Source organism: Moschus berezovskii, chromosome 6 (genome assembly GCF_049115385.1).
Source record: "Moschus berezovskii isolate FMDL1 chromosome 6, NW_MosBer_1.0, whole genome shotgun sequence".
NCBI classification, from domain to species: Eukaryota; Metazoa; Chordata; class Mammalia; order Artiodactyla; family Moschidae; genus Moschus; species Moschus berezovskii.
Window position 1 is genome coordinate 116,275,500 of NC_142465.1, and position 13,903 is coordinate 116,289,402.

The window sequence follows — 13,903 nt, forward strand, 5'->3', positions numbered from 1 at the left end:
AGCTCCATGTCTATAATGTGCCCTTCCTACTTTGTCTCTGGAATCGTGGGTGTGAAAGGGCTTGGATAAAGGTAAATGCTGTCCCAAGAAGGACTCAGAGAGCTCTCAGGAGTGGTCAAGATCCTGGAGGGCTCCCAGGAGGAGGCAGGGCTTGAGTGGGGCTGGAAGAAGCAAGAAAGATTTGAGTGGGCAGAGCAGAGATGAGGCTGTAGGCAAGGTGATCAGGAATATTAGTACCAGAGGACTGGTCTGGGTTTGGGTTCTAATCTTGGGTCTGCTATCTACAAGCTCTGTGCCCTTGGACACAGGGCTTAGCCCTTCTGAGTCTTGGTTTGCACCCCTTTGAAGTGGGGGCAATGACATGAAGCGGGGGTGATGGTATACCATGCACCGTAAGGCCGTGCTGAGGACGGAATCAGAAAGTCATTCAGGGCAGTGGGCACAGTGGCTGGACACAGTAAGAGTTCAGAACATTCACTGTTGTTATACTTCCTGTTTATTATTCTTGCTTCTCCAATTCCTTTTACTCTACCATTGAGAAGCTCTCTTATGACCTAGTCCCCGACCTCCACCGAGTTCTTCAGCATCTGCAGCAGGTCCACATCTGGGTCCTGGGCCTGCCTTCGTACAGGAGGAGAGGGTGGCTCTTACCTTGCTGTACAGGCCAGGGAGCCAGACCTGTGAGGGCTGGTAACTCCCCAGAGGGACGTACCCACACAAGGACTTCTGCCTTTGAATCAGAGAATTCCCCCGTTTTCCCGGGCAAACACTGACCAGGCCCTGCTCTGTGCTGGGCATCAGGACCAGAGGTGACCCAGACCCTGGGCTCCAGGAGTTGTCAGTGAGGTGGGGAGGTGGATGAACGAACAGCGTCCCCAATGCCCATCTGAAGCCAGGACTGCAGTCGCCGTTTATCTGTTTACTGACTGGTCTCCCCATTGGACTGGAGCCTCTGGGAGGCCTGGGCCCCGCCTGACCTGTGACGGCGGTGTGCCTGGCCTCCAACTTGTGCCTGGCACACAGACGGTGGTACAGACTTGGAGGGTGGAAGGAGTGCTGGGTGCCATTACTGAGCGCAGCCATGGGCCAGGCGCCTTCTAGACTTCACCCGACCCCATTCCTTGGTGCCTGTGCTCCATCTGTTCGTCCTCACTTGCAGAGAGTGCCAAGACATTGTTTGATAAAAGAAGCCCCTTGTGGAACAAGCAATAGGTATAATATAATCTCACTTACATACAAAACGAAAGAGAAAATCCCCACAAAGCAAAACTAAATATCCTTTGTCATCCACGCGCGTGTGAGTCCCTAGCTGAGATGTGTAGGGACATACAGCGCCCTTGTTGGCTAAGTTCCCCCTATGGGGGTGGGAGTCTAGGCTGAGGGTCCAGGGGCGTCCTTGCTCCCTCTCTGATGTTTCTGCCTTCTGCAGTGACTGTTACTTGAATTGTGGAAACAAAAAGATAATACTGAAATGAAACCCCAAACGTTTTCCTTTCTACTCCCCATAATAAAGGGAACAGTAGGAGCATGGGTTCCTGGCCCCAGCCTCCCATGCACTGGCCATGTGACCTGGGCAGCTAGCATCCCCTCCCAGGATCTCGCTTCCTTATCCATAACCTGGGGTAATAGGGACTCCGTCCCCACTTGCTGGGCTGCATTAAGTGTTTGGAGCACAGCTTCACAAGTCAGAGCAAACTAACCCACCCTTACCCTGTATCTTGCCTTCTCAGGATGAAAGTGTAACTCAGCTTGGTCAGGAGCTGGCTCAGAAGCTTGGGCTTCGAGTTCGGAAGGCATATAAGAGGCCCCAGGTAGGTGGGCCCTGGGCGCTGGGTGGGGCTGAGGGTGGGGAGACGTGTAGAGGTGGGGCCAGTAGACTTTGAGAGACATAGGTAAGGGAGGCTGGGGCCAAGCCAGGACAGAGTGGGTGACAGCAGGTGATCTTCCCTGTCTGTTGGCTGAAAGCCCTGGAATGACTTTCAGAGCCTCTCGGAAGAGGAAAGAACAGCCAAAGCTCCCAGCTCACCTTAGACACCAGCTGTTAAAGCCCGCTCTGTCCCCTGCCCTTGCCGACCTTAACACCCCAGAAATGGCTTCAGTTGACACTGGCGTCCTTCAGCCTCCTGTTCTCAAATAACCCCTGTGTGGTGCATGTTTGAATTGTCGGTATCTGTTTGGCTCATTCACATCCACGTGTATTCATTTGCCTCCTACTTTGGGCCAGGAAGCCACATGCAGGAGAGGGTACAGCTCTCCAGTCTGTGCTGTGACCTGGAGCAACTTAGTTCCTCTCTTTCCGCCGTCTTTTCCACGTCTGGGATGTGGGGATAATCATGTCCCCTCTCAGAGGGCTCAGTGAATTGCTGAAGCTGAAGTTCCAGTACTTTGGCCACCTGATGTGAAGCGACAACTCCTTGGGAAAGACCCTGATGCTGGGAAAGATTGGGGGCAGGAGGAGAAGAGGGTGACAGAAGATGAGATAGTTGGATGGCATCACCAACTCAGTGGACTCAAGTTTGAGCAAACTCTGGGAGATAGTGAAGGATGGGAAGCCTGGTGTGCTGCAGTCCATGGGGTCACAGAGTCAGACACAACTTAGCAAGTAAACAACAACAACAGCAATAGAGGGCTCGTGGGAGGATCACAGGGAGAGAGTGTTTGAAACTGTCCCAGGCACACACAGGAAGTGTGTACCTAGAAGTCCTCTGCCCTGGTCATGGTTGCAGGGAGAAAACACCTAAATGGGACTCAGAGAGACAGGGCAGGTGACTCCCTGCAAGCCTGGGGGCAGGGAGCTTGTGAGGGGGCACTGCAGGCCCTACCCACCTGGTTGGGGCTCCTTTGCAGCCCCAGCTGGTGGGAGCATCTGAGCACCTTTGCAGAATCGCTGTCTCTTCCTATCTCTCTCCAATCTCTGGCAGGAATTGGAAACCTTTTCTCTGCTCAGTAACGGCACTGCGGCTGCTGTGGCAGATCAGGTAGGATGGGGCAGGACCCCGAGCCAATCCCCCAACCTGTGCCACCGCCCCTCACCCCACCCCCTGCCCAGGACCAGCCTATCTTGGTTCATCCGTCATGAGAGCTTTGGGTTTGTTCTCGGATATAAGCGCCCTCAAGCCGCAGAGCCAGAGGCGGCACACTGAAGGGTTGGGCTCAATCTGTCCCCATTCTCACCGATGCAGCCAGTCCCCTGCCTCTAGAAGAGGGGTGATGACAGCTTGGGCCTGAACCAGGCTCTTGAGGGCAGCCCTGGGACCCAGAGCACCTCCCCCTCCCAGGAGGGGCCTCCTGGGACCACAGGGGCTGAGTGGGGGGCCGGAGCATGGCTGCGGTGCTGGGAGTGGTCCCTGCATGTTAGAGTCAGTGTTAGGTCACTGCAGGGGGACTGTCGGGGGTACTCTCACTCGTGGACCCCGAGAAAGAAGCCAGTGGTAACAGGAAGAGTGAAAGTAGAACTGAGAAAGAAAGGCAGTTGAGATCAGACCACCAGGCCTTGTCTGGGGGGCGTGGTAGGGCCCTGCACACATCAGACCCCCCCACCAGGCACCACACAGGAACTGCTCAGGAGGACTTGGGGAGGGGCACAGGCTGTAAGAGCTGACCGTGCCTGGTGTCCCACCTCCTGGTTGTACATAGGGGGAAACTGAGCACAAGTGACGAGGGGACTTGGCCAGCGTCAGATGGTAGGACAGCTCATTCACTCCACAGACTCCCAGGGAACCCCTTCTTGGCTCTGGACTGCTGCTGGGCCAGAGCTGAGACAGGCGTATCCTTGCCCTTGGGGGCCTGCCAGGCTGCGAGGGAGGCACATGCAGACCTGCTTGTGTAGCACTCAAGATGGTTTGTAACCAAAATTGCTAGGCCTGGCGCGTACCGGGTCCTCAAAAAAAAACTTAAGGGAATGTCTTGGTCTGTTCTGGCCACTGTAGCAGAATGCTGGGAATTCCCTGGCAGTCCGCTGACTAGGGCTTGGCACTCATTGCTGGGGCCCCAGGTTCCATCCCTGGGCAGGGAACTAAGATCTTGCCCACTTGGTATGGCCAAAAAAAAAAAGTCATGTACTGGGTGACTTACAAATAAGAAATTTATTACTCATAGTTCTGGAGACTGGAGGGTCTCCTGCTGTTACTGGTGGCATGACCTAGAGGAGATGACGTCATGTCCTGGCCTTAGCTTCCCTCTGGAAAATGGAGATGACACTGGTGCCCGGGTCCCCAGGTGGGTGTGTGGCTGACATAAGGGAGTGCAGTGCCTGAGGCAGGGCTGAGCCTTGCGGGTCTTTCCAGGGCAGGGCTGGGGAGCCCCTGCAGGTCCTTGGGACCCATGAGGGGGTGTGTCTGCTCATCACAGTGGGCAGAGCGGCGCTGGGCAGGCACAGCAGCTGCTGAGAAGACATTTGTTGAATGACTGAATGATCATGGCCAAAGGGCCACAGCAGATACGGGTGGAATGCTCAGCTCCACAAGGGCCAACCCTTGGTGTCCTCTGAGTCTGTAGCCAGGGGGGGCTATAGATGGTGCCGTGCGTGGCAGTGGGCACCCTAGCCCCTGCCAAGCCAGCCACCCATCCCTGCAACCTTATGGTTCCCCCACCACATGTTGGTCACAGGGATGGGAGTCTTTAAGAAGCCTAGGCAGAGAGGACTCCACGGTGGAGAGGACTGGGTCAGACCCTGCCTCACTGTGCTAGCATGGTGCCATGTGTGCGTACACATGTGCACACGTGCACACCCCCCACATCCACCACACACCCCCACACCCACATACCACCCCCTACACACAGTGGCCTGCGGACACATGGGGATGGAAGGACAGGGGAGGGTCCCAGCCTGATCCCCTGACCTTCCAGAGGTCTCACTTGGATGCTGCATGTGAGCCTGGCCACTGGGCTCCCCACCAGATTCTCCAGTGTGGAGCTGCCAGCCAGGCAGTCATTCCCCGTGTGCCTGGGAGCAGAGATGGCACAAGCTGTACCCACAGGGCGCTCCCTGTAGTCTGGAGACAGTGAGGCCCCGGGGCACTCTTGGCAGCGTGGGGAGCCAGAAGCAAGGAGGACTGTGAGATCCAGGACCAGACAGAGCCTGAGGCAGCCTTGGCCTCCTGCTTACCTTGGACTTTGCAGAGCAGCCAGGCTGTGGGATGCAGGCAGGTGGAGAGAACAGAGCCGCTCACTTGAGGGCCTGGAGGCAGTTGGGGAAAGGCAGGCCACAGCCCAGTGCTAGACACGAGCCAGGCGAGTCCACTTGGGCCAGGCGTGGAGGTTGGTGGACAAGAACGCCAGCTTCCCCAGGCCAACCTCCTGGTGGCCTGGATTTAAAAGTCTATGTTTCACATTCGACTGACACATGTAGCACTTCCTATGTGTCGGGCACTGTTCTAAGCTCTGTACCAATGTCAAGTGATCTCATCCTTTAACAACCCGGGGAGGAGGGTGACTGTGCTGTCCTCATTTTACAGATAAGGAAGGGGGCCCAGAGAGGGTAGGGGACTTTGCCAGGCCCAGAGGGCAGGCTTGGGCCTAGCTTTTCCTCCAGCAGGAGGTCTGCAGGTGGTAGGGGAGTCCCACCTGGGGCGGTTGGGCCTGGGGCTATAACTGGGCGAGGGGACACTGGTCAATCAGGAGACTGGTGCTTTTGACTTTGAGCTGTGACCTGTCCACGCCTGGCATGTACCTGGAGGGCTCGGTAAAACACCCCCCTGTGCTGGGCAAGGAACCGGCTCAGAGATTGTGTCCCCTCCCCCTGAGGACACTGGTGAGAGGCAGACACGAGGCCCCTGGCCAGCCGGCCTGGTGGTTAACACCAGCGGACCACTCAGGGAGGGGGCCCTCCCAGCCCGTGTCTGTCTGACCCGCCCTGTCCCCCTTCTCTACAGGGAACTTCCAATGGATTGGGGTCCATAGATGACATCGAAACAGGTAGTGTCCCTGACACCAGAGGACAGGGTGGAGTTGCGCCCTGGGGGGAATTTAGCCTCTCCCCCACCACGACCCCGGGAGGTCAGATGGGTCAAGCCCCTGCAGACCCCTGGCCCTGCAGACAGGGCTCCTGGGGACTCCCTGCCCTGGGGACTGCCTGAAGCATGAAAGAAAAGAGTGGGTGCAAGAAAACAGACTCCCCTACAGGGCGAGTCTCCAGCCTGGGAGGTACGGGGCCACCTCATTGGGACCCAGCTGGGGGTCCACCTCTCTCGAAGTCCTTCTCCTTTTCTCTTCCTCACTGGCTTCCAGGAGGGGTCACAGTTACAAGGTGTCCTTGAGAGGGGGCGCTGTGTACCCCAGAGGTGGGCACTGACCTGGCCTCTCTGGGAGATGCTGCAGGACTGAAGGTCCCTCTGCCGGCTGAGTCTCCCCGTGGGGTCAGGCCACAGGGCAGGCAGGGCTCCAGGCTCTGGGGAGGCAGGGGAGGAGGGCAGGCGGTGGCTGAGGAGCCCTGGGCCCCGGGGCAGCTCCTCATTCCCACCAGATGGGACCCCCTGTGGCTACTGAGCCCATCCCCATCCACAGACTGCTACATGGACCTGCGGGGCTCCCCGGCCCCCCTCCCCTCCACCCCGACGATGCCCCTCTTCCCTCACGTTCTGGACCTGCTGGCCCCCCTGGACAGCAGCAGCAGGGCCCTTCCCGGCACAGAGAGCCTGGATGACTTCTCCGACGGGGACGTCTTCGGTCCGGAGCTGGATACCCTCCTGGACTCGCTGGTGAGCGGGGCTGTCCCCTCCTGTTCCCGGAATCCCTCTCCCCTCTCCCCGCTGGGACCCCATCACATCCTCACATCCCAGGTGAGGTGGAGGGAAGGCCCCACATCCGTGTCGCAGTGGGGAGACAGAGGCCTAGGGGAAGGCGGCTTGCGCTGGATGAAACACGATAAGTACAGAACATGAGTCCAGGAGGGACTGAAAGTCCCTGGCTCCACCCTGCGGGACAGGCCTGGGCACTCATGTCCTTCCTCGTGTTCTCCTCCAACCCCTCCCTCCCTCTGTTCCCATCTCGCAGTCCCTGGTGCAGGGTGGCCTGCCTGGTGGCGGTGTGCCCAGCGAGCTGCCCCAGCTGATCCCTGTGTTCCCCGGCGGGACCCCGCTGCTGCCCCCCGTGGTGGGGGGCTCCATCCCCGTGTCCAGCCCACTGCCCCCTGCCTCCTTCGGCCTCGTCGTGGACCCCTCCAAGAAGCTGGCGGCCTCCATGCTGGATGCCCTGGAGCCCCCGGGCTCGGGGCTGGACTCCCTGGACCTGCTGCCATATTCAGAGACCCGATTGGATGCCCTTGACAGCTTCGGGTCGTCCCGTGGTTCCCTGGACAAGCCCAGCTCCTTCCTGGGTGAGGCCTTCCACCACCCCGTGAAAAGTGTCATCTGTCTCTAGTCTCTGGAGAGTGCAGCTGGGATGACAACTCTTTCCTGGTCTGGGGCCCCTGGCTTTGCGTCTCCTGTGATGCCCACCACAGCGTGGGCCTGAGACCTCAGGGGCTGGATGACTTGCTTAAGAGCAAGAGCACGGCTGGGATATATAGTCTGGTGCTCTCTGTCCAGCCTCCCGGGACCCTGGGATCACCAGACTGGTGGGAGGATGACCCTGGGGCCGGGGGCAGGATGCAAGGCCGTGGACTCCTCCAGAACCACTCTGACCGTGGACCCTGCAAGGAAACAGACCTGCCTGGGCCTCTGTGGGACCGCTTTTCCAAAAGACCTAGCCTGAAGTGCTTGCTGTTGATGGGGATTCCCGGGGGGGGCACAGATGGGATTTATGGAGACTTCCTGGAGGAGGTGACAGCTAGCAGGATCGCCTGCCAGCCGAGGGAGTGATGCTGCGCAGGCCTGGTGTTGGAGGGTCTAGTGGATGAGCAGAGGCATTGCCCACAGGGTAGGTAGGTTGGGGGACCTTGAAAGCCTGAGGCTGGTCCTGGAGGACTGTGAGCCAAGCTGAGGAGCTCAGGGTTTCTCCCGGGGGACCGTCAGGGCATAGAAGGTATAAGCACGGGGTGGACATGCCTGAGCTGGGAGGCTTCTCTGTCCCCGGGCTATGGCCCACATAGGAGAGCATGTGTAGCCTGGATGGCTTTTCTGAGTTAGAAATACAGAAGAGAAATACAGGAACACAGAGGGCCCCTTACACCCTTCAGGGCAGGTGACCCCTGCATCTTCTCGCCCAGAGGACGCCAACTTACAGGACCATCGTCCCCCGAGCGGTACTCAGAAACCAGCCCCCTCGGTGAGTGACTCGGCGAGGATGGGTGCCCAGGTACCTCGTGGTCTCCAGGGGGTGGAGGCAAAGCGCTGTGGGCTCCAGAGTGGGGGTGAGCCCTCAGTGTGGGATGAGGTACAGCATCCCTCAAGAGCAGGCGGGCCAGAGACGGTCTCTTCCTGGCCCTTCCAGACCCTTTCTGGCCTGGTGGCATGCTGGGAGCAAGCAGAGGGCTTGGCCCTCACTTTTATGACCAGAGAGGACATCGAGGCTCAGAAGGTTGAGTGATCTCTCCAGGGTCATTAACATCCCTGATCTCAGGATTCAGCCAGGTTTGAGTTGAGGAGAGCATCTGTCCAGGACTCAAGTGACCTGGACTCTGGCCTCAGCCAAGACAGTAGCTGTGTGGCCCTGGGGAAGCCACCAAACCTCTCTGAGTTTTGTCTTATTTCCATCTAATGAGGCCGTGGGAACTTGGGAGAGAGGATGGGTTGGAGGGGGCGGGCTGTGCGTAGGCCCCGGTCAGGGCCACTCTTGTTTCACTCCTTTTACGCTGGACTTTGACTCAAGAAAAGGTTTTGGGCCAAGGTCACTGTCACCCAGGCACCTCGACTAGGCTGAAGTAGCCCTGTTGGATTCTTGGATCATGTTACAAGGACCTCCCTGTCTGGGAGGCTGGGGGAAGAAGGAGGGTCCCGGGCTGCAGTTTAGCTCTTGGGTGGGATTGGGGGGAAGTGTCACACTTCTGGTGCCCAGGCTGGCCCTGGTGGCTCCGGCCACTGTCCAGCACCTAAAATGGCCAAGCTCCTCCCGTTACAGCCAGAGCCTTCCATGCCCAACACCGCCTTGCTCATCAAGAACCCCTTGGCTGCCACCCACGAGTTTAAGCAGGCCTGTCAGCTCTGCTACCCCAAAACAGGTAAGGCCACACCTCCGTGCTCCACCCCTCTGCCCAGAGATGGCAGGGCTCTCAGGAGCATAGAATCCCAGAATGACAGAAGCCCAGTGTACCCGACAGAGATAAGTCTGGGAAGACAGAAGCCCTGCTGGCTATTTAGAGCAGCTGGGGATATTGGGGGGCAGGGACTTTCAAAACTGCCAGAAAGGCTGGAGGAGCAGAAGCCAGGAGACACCATCAGGCCTGTAGGCTACATCTCCACAAGCTGAGGACCAGAAGTGGGGTATGCTACTCACACAGAGCTCAGGGGGCTGCTGGCCAGTATCACGGCTATTCCACAGCCCAGAGGCTGGTTCCTGGCTGTGGAAGGCAGGTTCCAGATAGCTGCCGCAAACATATCTGCTGAGAAAGTGCAGCCTACATCTCTGTTCACATTCACGTCTCCATCCACCTCTCACTGGGTGAATTCAAACCTTGCCTAGAATCCAGGGGACAGAGGAGCCTGAGAAAGGTTATTTCCTGGGCTCTGCACCCCCAAACCCAAAGGAGACTGTAGGAGCAATTCCAGATAGGTGCCCGGTGTTGGTAAACAATTTTCAACACACCTAGAATTTCAGATTTCTAGACTCACATCATTTCATCTGCCAGAATTCCACAGTCCTGATGTTTCAGAATAATATTCTCTGGGTATCTCAGGGTTACAAATCTTCCCAGCCTGGAATTCTCCATCTCAGAGGGGCTGGAGTTGACAGGATCTCAGAGGTCATCTACTGCTGTCGTCCACCCCCTCCCCGTCACATGCATGTCACACCTGCCAGAGTCGTCCTGCAAAGCCCATGGCCCTGCAGGGCCAGGGGGCAGAACGCCGTCTAGCTGGGTGTCTGTGCCCATGAGGAGGTTTTTTCCTTGTGTGGAGCGCATCCCCTCCCTGATCCGCAGCCCCCTGCTAGGGAAGCAGAGCTTTTGCCCACCAGGTGCTGGCCAGTCATGTCACGTGGGTCCCCACTAGGGACCTTGGTCCTCCTGGTCTCTTTGTGGAGACTCACTCCATTGTTGGGGGAGAGGAGTCCCTTGATCAGAAGATTTGGAAGTACCAGGGAAAAGAAGAAAAGGAGCAGGGGAGGGAGGCTAAGGAAAGCTGGCCGTGCCTTCCTGGGGCAGGAAAAGATGGAGACAGAGCCTGCTCTCTGCCGCCCCGACACCCTGTCCACAGGGAGCACAGGCAAGGAACTGGCGGGAGGCCCGGAGAAAGGAGGTGGGCTTCTAGGTGGCAGCGGGGCAGGGTGGCCAGCCCCCCGTCCCCCTTCAGTTCTGCCTCAGGAGCCACAGTCTCAGCCCTCCCTGCCCCCACAGGCCCCAGGGCGGGCGACTACACCTACCGTGAGGGCCTTGAGCACAAGTGCAAGAGGGACACGCTGCTCGGCCGGCTCCGGAGCGCCGAGGACCAGACGTGGAAGCGGATCCGGCCCCGGCCCACCAAGACCAGCTTCGTGGGCTCCTACTACCTGTGCAAAGGTGAGCAGGCCACCGCAGGGGCGGGCGGCACGGCCAAGGGCCCAGCTGCCCACAGCCGGCCACGGCTCGCGCCTCACCGCAGGCAGACAGGCAGACAGACGGGGTGGTCTGGAGAGGATGGAGTGCATGTAAGAACATGCAACTCCAGCCCTGACCAGCTCTGCAGACAGACGAGAGCTGCCAGGGGTTACACTCGAGCTGGGGCCTCAGTGGCCCCTGGGTGGGAGGCTCGGACAGTTCTGATACGCTGCTGGGCCCCACAGGGCCATGGGAAGGATGTGGAAAGGATCTATGTAAAGCACTGGAGACTGGACCATGGTAAGGGCTTGATAGACACTAGCTTTTAAAAATTCGTGTGTTGTCATCATTCTTCTGGCTCATGTCGGGTTGACATGTTGTGGGTATTTGGCAGGTACCTCATTTGCTTTCTTCTTCCCAACCAAGCATCTGGGTGCAGTCTTGATAGTGTTCACAGCTTTAGAGTGTCACCCTTTTGTTCCCACCGTGACACACCCTCACAGCAACTCTGAGTGAGGAAACTGAGGCTTTGGGAGCCCGCCCCAGGCTCCGCCTTTGTCCCCCAACCCAGCTCATGGCAGTCGCCCACCCAGGCTTTCTGGATCAGCTCGTTGTCTTCCCAGCTGGATCTTTTAAGCGCTAGCTTTATTTTTTTTTAATATTTACTTACTTATTTGTGGCTGTGTTGGGTCTTGGTTGCAGGATCTTCCTTTGCAGTATGTGGGCTTTTCTCTCGAGTTGTAGCACACGGGTTCAGTTGCTCCACCACACATGGGATCTTAAGTTCCCTGACCAGGGATTGAACCTGTGCCTCCTGCATTGAAAGGTGGATTCTTAACCACTGGACCACCAGGGAAGTCCCTCAGCTGGATCTTAAAGACTTGTCATTTCTGAGCTTGAAGGTCTCCTCTAGTCGTACCCCAGCCAGTATGGATGAAGTCCTGATTCCATGAGGCCTACAAGTCCCCCATCGGCCCTGAGCAGTTGCCACATACACTGAACCCTGACTCTTGCACACGTGCCCTGGGAACCTGGTCGTCCTCTGCTCCTCCTTCAAGCAGTGCCCAGATCTTGGGACCGCCCCCCGCCAGGGCTCCCTGATGGATGCAGAGTTGGTCACAGTGCAGAGCCCACTGTCTGTGGGGTTACTTGGCCACCAGCCTGCTTATCCCTGTGTGCTGGCAAGCCTGGCCAGGGACCAGGGGCGACTTAGAATGTAAGGGAGGGGGACGAAGAAAGAAAAGCAGTTTCCACTGCCAGGAAATGGCTAGTCTCCAGGTTATAAACCTGCCGCCTTCCCAGCTCCCTGGCCCCCAGAAGTTAATTTATTATTATTTTATTTACTATCATTGCTTTTTATTTTATGTATTATTTCACTTAATTCCTACAACAACCGTGTTCTCGTTTCATGGACAGCTGAGGCTCGGGAATAACAGGGAATCCCCAGCCTACGTCTTCCAGACCCCAAGGCCCATGTTTTCTGTCACCAGTGGTATTTTCCTAATGACTAATAATAATAAAACCTCCCATGTTTATTTAGAGGCTTATATATGTCTGGGCTTCCCTGGTGGTTCAGATGGTAAAGAATCTGCCCGCAATGTGAGAGACCCCAATCCCTGGGTTGGGAAGATCCCTTGGAGGAAGGGCATGGCAACCCAGTCCAGTATTCTTGGCTGGAGAATTCCATGGACAGAGGAGCCTGGTGGGCTACGGTCCATGACGTTGCAAAGAGTCGGACAAAACTGAGAGATTAACACTTTGACTTTCTATATGTCTACGAAGCCATTTGTGCCTGCCATCATGCCTGGCCCGTACACAGCAGCTCCATGCAGGGGAGGAGCGGGGATGACCACATGCTTCCCCAAGCCTCCCTGGGTGGCTGCCTGTCCAGCCGGCTGCGGCTGTGCCACGAGGGTGCTGCAGTGCTGTCTGCCTGGCGGAACGTGTGTCCTGTTGCCTCTTTGCAGACATGATTAACAAGCAGGACTGTAAGTACGGGGATAACTGCACCTTCGCCTACCATCAGGAGGAGATCGACGTGTGGACGGAGGAGCGGAAAGGCACCCTTAACCGCGACCTGCTCTTCGACCCGCTGGGGGGCGTCAAGCGCGGCAGCCTCACCATCGCCAAGCTCCTCAAGGAGCACCAGGGCATCTTCACGTTCCTCTGTGAGGTACCAGCCCCTCCCCAGTCCATGCACAGACTGGGGTTGGCTCTGTGGTGGGCGATGAGCCCAGGGACCCAAGGGTTTTGGAGGCCTGCCCTTATAATGAGTAGGTTCCTGGGACTGTCAGAAAGTTAGGCCCATAGGACCCTATGGCACTAGAGCCCAGATCCTATCCAGTCCCCTCATTTTGCGGAGGTGGAAACTGAGGCCACAAAGAGAAGGAACCACACCTGGCTCTTGACTTCCGGCCACCATGGGCCAGACTCAGGTGCCCTAGGAATTCATGCTAAGCCCCCCACGCTTCCTCGTCCAGCTGTGTTGGCTTCAATGCCCATCGTGCCTTCTGGCCCACTTCCCTGCCCATGTCCAGGCCAGGCCCTCTCCCCAGTGTGCCCTCCCCATGTTTCTGTGTCTTGGACCCTCTGAGTCTCAAGGGTGATGCCAACAGCCCCACCAAGCTGTTCATTTCCTCCCCAGAGCTGTCACAGGAGACCCTGCTGGCCCCAGCCTCCCCACCAGGCATCACGTGATGCAGGCAGGGACAGGCTCCATCTCTGGGAAGTGAGGGTGCTGGGTCTGGGTTGCCGGCAGGGTTTGGTGCTGCTCGGCCAGCCCCCATCCCTCACACAGCCAACCCTTCCGTCCGACTCTTAGAGCAGGTGGGCCTCCTGCTCCCTTCAGGGGACCACAGTCTGCAGCCTAGTGGTTGCATAGACTTCACAAAGCACCTGCAGTTCTGTTAGATCCTTCTTCGGTTTCACAGTGAACCCGTGGGACAGAGCAGGTGTGGTTTTCCCCTGGGTTACAGCTGAGGAAACGAAGGCTCAGAGATAAGGAGTAACCCCTGCCCCAGGCATTTGGAGTGGTGGGATAAGAGAGGCGGGGGCCACAGACCCTGGGGTTCCCTTCCTCACCCCCCTGGCTCAGGGCAGGGCTTCCAGGGACCTAGTCTGTCCCTCTGGGGTGGCCATTCTGGGTCCCAGCCCACCCCCTCCCTGGGCAGATCTGCTTTGACAGTAAACCCCGGATCATCAGCAAAGGCACCAAGGACTCTCCGTCTGTCTGCTCCAACCTGGCTGCCAAGCACAGCTTCTACAACAACAAGTGAGTGAGGCCCACAGCCAGAC

General features: G+C 57.8%; 1 protein-coding gene across 7 annotated transcripts in view; it reads left to right on the forward strand.

Annotated features, from left to right (window-relative positions):
- Positions 1 to 13,903, forward strand: part of ZC3H7B (zinc finger CCCH-type containing 7B) — a 60,148-nt gene that overhangs the window by 32,495 nt on the left and 13,750 nt on the right. For 5 of the 7 annotated variants that reach the window (XM_055394558.2, XM_055394553.2, XM_055394554.2 and 2 more), the window contains 10 exons: positions 1,731 to 1,811; positions 2,922 to 2,978; positions 5,874 to 5,916; positions 6,505 to 6,698; positions 6,994 to 7,315; positions 8,117 to 8,205; positions 8,998 to 9,097; positions 10,430 to 10,591; positions 12,577 to 12,782; positions 13,780 to 13,880. In XM_055394558.2, the coding sequence (XP_055250533.2) occupies positions 1,731 to 1,811; positions 2,922 to 2,978; positions 5,874 to 5,916; positions 6,505 to 6,698; positions 6,994 to 7,315; positions 8,117 to 8,205; positions 8,998 to 9,097; positions 10,430 to 10,591; positions 12,577 to 12,782; positions 13,780 to 13,880 (1,355 nt within the window). The remainder of the gene's footprint in view (positions 1 to 1,730; positions 1,812 to 2,921; positions 2,979 to 5,873; positions 5,917 to 6,504; positions 6,699 to 6,993; positions 7,316 to 8,116; positions 8,206 to 8,997; positions 9,098 to 10,429; positions 10,592 to 12,576; positions 12,783 to 13,779; positions 13,881 to 13,903) is intronic. The other 2 variants (XM_055394556.2, XM_055394557.2) reach the window with 1 other exon arrangement.